The sequence below is a fragment of the Sesamum indicum genome, linkage group LG2 (assembly GCF_026168435.1).
Source record: "Sesamum indicum cultivar Baizhima isolate 11 linkage group LG2, ASM2616843v1, whole genome shotgun sequence".
NCBI lineage: Eukaryota > Viridiplantae > Streptophyta > Magnoliopsida > Lamiales > Pedaliaceae > Sesamum > Sesamum indicum.
In genome coordinates, this window is record NC_142658.1 from 5,533,006 (window position 1) to 5,539,005 (window position 6,000).

Below are 6,000 nucleotides of genomic sequence, written 5' to 3' on the forward strand. Positions count from 1 at the left end.
GATTAGAGAGGTCCTGCCAAATTCCCTCGTAGGCCGGCTTTAAAAACGAAAAAACAAAAATGAAAGGACAGATATGTCTATTTTACACGTTTCTTGAAAATATTATAATTAACAAAAATTGGGACTATATCTGGATGTTAGGTACTCGGCTTTTTTCTATTCTAACAATAGTAAGTTTAATTTAATTGAATTACCTCAATTCCGTACCTAATCAATTACTTGATAAATCCAACTTCTAACATTATCTTATTTGGTTTACCAGTAAAACTTCTAACATTGAATGCTATTGCTCTTAGCCAGCGTTGAGATAAGGTTTAGGGAGAATTCGTATTTAAATTAGGTGATAAAATCAAATTAATTATATAGTAAGTTTGATATAATTGCCGTGCTAGATGGTCACTTTCCTCTGTACATCGATTATACGACAAATAATTATATTTGTCATATAATTAAAATCATCCTTGCTGGAGTTCGTATTAAAGAGAAGAATTAAGCTTCATAGCAATATGAAGCTGCAGAAAGTTGCAGAAAAGCAGAACAGGGAAAGAAAGAATATGCGCAGAAAGAAGTGACCTTACTTATAAAAACGCGTCTTTAAAATAACGCTTTTTACTATCCGTTTTTTACTGCTTCTTCTTGTCAGTTAGAAAGGCAGTTGTACTCCTTTCTTCTTATAAATAGGGACTGCAGACCCTTATGTTCTGCAGATGAGTTTTCTGTATCAATGAAAAGAGCTGTCATCTTCGTTTCTTGATAATCTGTTTCTACACCCTTCAAGATTGTTTGTTTACAAAATGAGATACTTCCAGTGTTGGTTTTTAGCAATCATGAATTAAAATTTCCCAATGTTTAGAGGTAACTTTGAATACAATACAAGTTTTGCAAAAATTGAAGTAATGCTTTAAACTATGATAAAAGCTAATTAAACTTTACAAGTTCATTTCGACCCTTGGAGGATTGAGGATAAAAATGGTGAAAATTTATTAAAATAACTGAAAATGTGTACTTAATTAAACTGATCACATGCACTTTTCTAATCATTTATGCAAATAGTTTCTGGATTCAAAATAATCAAGTCGCGATTAGATTTCCCATAAATCTTTCCAATAAAATTGCCTGGTTCTTCAAGAATTATATCTTTCAAAATGCACAGTAGGTAGAAATATCCAAAATTAGATGGCAAATTAATGACTTTGGTAAGGTGAAATATTAATGGTTAATTAGAAGGCTGGCTACTGCACTGGAGAGACGGCCGAGTAAACTAGGTTTCTTAGCTATGTCATTTAATCCACCCCCAAATAACCCTAAAAACTAGGAAAATAGGGTTGTTGAGAGTGCAGGAAATTCTATTCCCTTGCCTTGATTCTCATAATTATAACTTAGTTTTGAGTATACCGTCTGATGTAAGTAAAGAGATTAATTACGTACGAAAAAGTTCCCACAACGGTGGCAGTGTAGGAAGAAAATTCCCTTAGAGATTTCTCTAAACACTAAAACTGGATAGAAAGTGATGTTAGTGAGTGTAGCAAGCGTAGAGACTGGATCGTATCTACAGAGTTTCAACGAGTACGAGTTAGTTGAATCGTGTGGGTACCGAGACAATTAATGAGGCGGAACTGTCGGCATACTTGGACCCGCGTGCGAATTGCAATTGTAGAAAAATTTTAATTTAAATTAGATTTGGTCGGACTTATTTAATCATATAATAAATACAATATACTTGTCAGTGTAACTGATGTGCAGTGCTCTTTTTGATTGATTTGGTACGATTGAACTTGATTTGGGTAAGAATTTTTCTGATATTGTAAAACATCTATCTTTTTATTCCCATGTCGGAATTCTTTAATCAGAATCAAACAATGAAATAAATGCTGGATGACCCTCGATACGGTAAATCAATAGATGTGTTACAACCGAAAACCCCTTATCCTGAAACACTGTTTCACATCATTTATTGTGGCAGAATTGTTTTTGAGGTTGAATCAAAGGTGACAGTTAATATGGTAAGGGATGCAACAGTTGATGAGCATCCGTTTGTGTGGAATTCAATAGGCTGCAGGAAATTCTTGAGAATGCCATGGCAGAGTGCGTTAGGCATATAAAAAGAGAATGGAACCAGTGTGCAGACAACTTGGCTGAGAAGGGACAAAATATTACCGTGTTCGAATTATGGGAAAAATCTCCAGGAGAACTTGTCTGCAGGCTGGTGGAGGAAGAATAGTCTTCTCTAATCTTCTCTTGTAAACTCAAAAAAAAATGAAAAACAAGAATGAATTCATGCGGAAACAGGTTGGCCATCATCCCATGTGGCATTAACCGGACACTGTCTCAATTCTTTGATGAAAATCAGACAATGAAATAAATGTGGGATGACAGGAAATAGGATGAATCAATAGATGTATAGCAATGGCAAACTCCTTATCTTGAAACACTACTTCACATCATTTGCTGTGTTGTGGCATTACATGACATTATCAACTATAATTGCTAGTTATAGTTAAAGAGAACCTTGGATGGATTCAGCTGCTGTTACGGCAGAATCTCTCCGATTCACAATTTGCTCAAGCTCCTCAAACTTTTCTGACAAAGTGGCTACACGATAATTGGTAGAGTCGACCAATTTGTTTGCAGCATCCAGCGCAGAACATAGCTAGGATTCAGTTAAAGAGCGAAAGCATCAGCCATATCAACTTTTGTGGACTGAGTTAGTGGAGACGAGTAATATATGTCCATAAACTGGCTAAAGATTACCATTCATGTGGAAATCAAATGACTAATTGCACAGCAAGAACACCACCAAAATACAGAAGAAACCGAAACAGGGATGACAAAATCACTACGGCATAGAACAAAGACATGCAACAACGTTTAAGTTATTTTAAGATCTTCAACTGCAAATAATTGTAAAACCTTCAAATAGCCAATGGAGCAGGAAAAATCTTAGAACCAATAATTGCTCATGCACAAGCATCTGAAGAGAAGGGGCATGATTACCTTAGGTTTGAGAGCTGTCCAAGAGTGGTCCGCACCGTCAAGCGCCCCATTCAACTCAATGAAGTTTTCCTGACACAAGAAACCAACGTTATCTTAACGGATTAAAGATACACGAAATAGGTAATGAGAAATCTGCTTATTATATTGTTACGAAGAATCGAAAATGTGGGCAAAAGGTCCAAGCTGATTTCCAGTCACCTACAGCCAGTATCAGATACTAGAGGTGCGTCAGACTAAGATTATCTGCTCATAATTAATAGCGATTATTATAAGTTAGAGCCTGCCATCCATTTACAGAATTGTATTAATTGTCGAATTCGCGAAAAGAAAGGGAACTAGGGTTTTTTGGAATGATTATTGATTAAAACCAAATGTTTAGCCAAAGATTACACAAAAACTCAAAATTTCAATCCTCGTAGTTTCGATTAACAGATTCTCTTCACCAAGATGATCAATTTTTGTACTGATTGAGCATTTTACTCAAAATTAAAGCTTTCTTTTTTTCTTCTCTGGACCAAAGAATCTGTAATCCATGATCTTCGTTCCGTAGGAAAATTACACTGTTTCAACACCATGGTTTCAAACTCAAACATTCAAATTCAGAACAACATCCCTCAAACCAAACATTCCTAGATAATTCATGGAAACAGACAAATTCAGAGTGAGGGACTTGGCCGGCGAGAGAGGTTACGTGGAAGAGCTTGGGGAGATCAGTAGCCGGAAGATTGGAAACTTCAGCGACGGCTGTAGGTGGCGCGTGGTGCTGGGGCGAACCCGAATCTTCGTCTCCGACGTCGCTTAGCAGATCGCTGATGCACAATAAGGGCCCCCCGACTCCTCTCATCTCTGTCCAGAGTGTGTAAGTGAGCACTATTCTTACTCAGCTTGTTTGTTTTACTCATACTCGCTAAAGACTCCAGCGCTTTTACGTATTCTAGGGGCAACACGAGTTTTTAATCGTAAAACAAGCCAGGAGTTCCGTATATTATTACACACACTGGGGGTATCTTATTTTTTCTTTATTAAATTCTTTTACCTTTTGCCTGAATCTGCTGTTTCTTGTAAAGAAGAATTCAGTTCACATATCAGAAAATTGATACTGATACATAGTACTAACTAAACATATGGGAAACTGAATTTGTCATAGCCTGATGAAATCTTGGACATCCTTGTACATTTCTAGGTCTCAACTCATTGCTTAGTTGGTTATTGATAGAACAATCAAGTAGCTAGTATTTGTGTAGTTCCATGATGGCACAGGCATAACAAGCATGACCAACAGCCATAATTTTGTTCTTGCACAAGCCTTAAACTCCAATGATCACCTTCCCATTTCGGGGCAGCGCCCCATAAGCGTTTCTCAAGAGTTTCATCCAGATAATGGGTCACAAACTGTGGGAAGAAACGAATCAGGGATCGAAACGTGATATGGTTTGGCGTTATCTCAATTTAGTGTGTGAGAGATATCTGTTGATCAAGAACATGCATGATATGTATGTTAAGAAATGCATCTGCTTTAGGAATTCCAACATACATATCCCCGGAAATATGCTAAATCCTCACCGTCCCATCTCCATTTTTGTTGTGTGCATAAGTACTCATATCAAGTGATGAGCTGCAGGGGGGAAATACGGATCAGTTCTGCAACAGAAGATTCAGACTTTATTCAAAACCGAGCAACCACGGTTTAAGTAGATTATAATGAGTGTATAGTAAGTAATAGCTTGGTAGATATTTTTCGAATCAAGAAAGAAGAACCCCATATCTATTTTTAAGAGAAAAAGTAAAGATACCAAATCTGTGTATATCAGTTTACAGAGCAACAACACAGACTAAATAGTCTGTGAAGTGGAAACACAAAATAAACCAACCTAACGGCTAACAACTAAGATAACTGAAATTAGGAAAGAACGACTATTGGTGTATTAAACCAACAACATATCTATTAACATTAAATATATATCTGTTTCGTCTCATAGAAAAAGAGTAAAATACGAAAAAGAAAAACAAAATCAACGTACAGAAAAAATAATGGATGAAATTATAATCTGTATAAAAAGATATAAAAGAATAAATATTTAAACATAAATAAAAACTAATAACATATTAAGTAGAATCATACAAATAAATATTAGCACAAATTATATACCGTTAATACTCAAAAAATCTGTTAATTCTTGTGAAAAGAAACAAAATCAAGAATCACCTTATAAATATGAAAAATAAGAGAAATAAATATTAAAATTTCACAAAGAAAATATTAAAAATAGCATAGAGATTAATTCAATAAATTTAAAGTACATACTATAAAAAAAATACAACACAAAATGATATCATGATAAAGAGCAAAATATTAGTCTACCCATAAAAGATAGTGTAAATATTAGAATTTAATATACAAAACTTGAATTATCATGTAAAAACAAATAAATTAGTATCATGAAAAGGCGTACGACATCATTCCAATCATAGAAGAACAATAAAAAAACAGCATATGGAGTGCTAAGTTATGAGATCATTTAATGAAAAATAGATAACTGATAGAATTGAGTCTAGTTAATGGATGAAGAGATGTATAATAGATTTTTTTTCTATTTAAATAAAAATTTCATGGAGACCATGATCATTAGGTAAGTTCACCATAAATACAAATTAAGTTAGTTTTATAATCTTGGAAATAAAATTTTATATAAAATAAATATTTAATATATTTAAAATAGATGATGATTCTAACCAATAAGATTTTTTCTTGACAGTTAAGTAATTCAATATGATCTTAAAGATAAGGATTTGCATATATATAAAATAGATATATATATATATTTGTTTATAGATTTCTCTATGATTGTCAAATTAAATTAATAAAGGTAATTAATTTTCCTGATTTATATATAAGTTAAATTCCTAATGAAAGGTCTGATATATATATATATATATATATATCATTCAACAATTTTCTGTTGCAGTTTGTCCTCCACCTACATTTCACAATTACGTATCAATAGA

General features: G+C 33.8%; 1 protein-coding gene and 1 long non-coding RNA gene across 2 annotated transcripts; one reads left to right on the forward strand and one right to left on the reverse strand.

Moving 5' to 3' along the window:
• Positions 1–2,380: 2,380 nt before the first annotated feature.
• On the reverse strand, positions 2,381–3,942 carry LOC105155390 (uncharacterized). The gene is made up of 3 exons (XM_011071264.3): positions 3,686–3,942; positions 2,995–3,063; positions 2,381–2,650 (listed from the first exon to the last, which is right to left on the reverse strand). Exons 1-3 carry the CDS (start codon positions 3,836–3,838, stop codon positions 2,498–2,500), a joined length of 375 nt encoding a protein of 124 aa, XP_011069566.1. The 5' UTR covers positions 3,839–3,942; the 3' UTR covers positions 2,381–2,497.
• LOC148789140 (uncharacterized) lies at positions 3,049–4,021 on the forward strand. Its single transcript, XR_016064145.1, has 2 exons — positions 3,049–3,217; positions 3,545–4,021. It is a non-coding gene; the product is annotated as an uncharacterized LOC148789140 (long non-coding RNA).
• Positions 4,022–6,000: the final 1,979 nt, after the last annotated feature.

What these genes read in the sequence shown, in the direction of transcription:
- LOC105155390 (XM_011071264.3), bottom strand. Translation starts at nt 3,838, where the DNA reads ATGAGAGGAGTCGGGGGGCCCTTATTGTGCATCAGCGATCTGCTAAGC. An exon ending in ATCTCCCCAAGCTCTTCCAC is followed by an intron (nt 3,064 to 3,685) that starts GTAACCTCTCTC and finishes TTCTTGTGTCAG; the next exon opens with GAAAACTTCATTGAGTTGAA. An exon ending in GGACAGCTCTCAAACCTAAG is followed by an intron (nt 2,651 to 2,994) that starts GTAATCATGCCC and finishes ACTGAATCCTAG; the next exon opens with CTATGTTCTGCGCTGGATGC.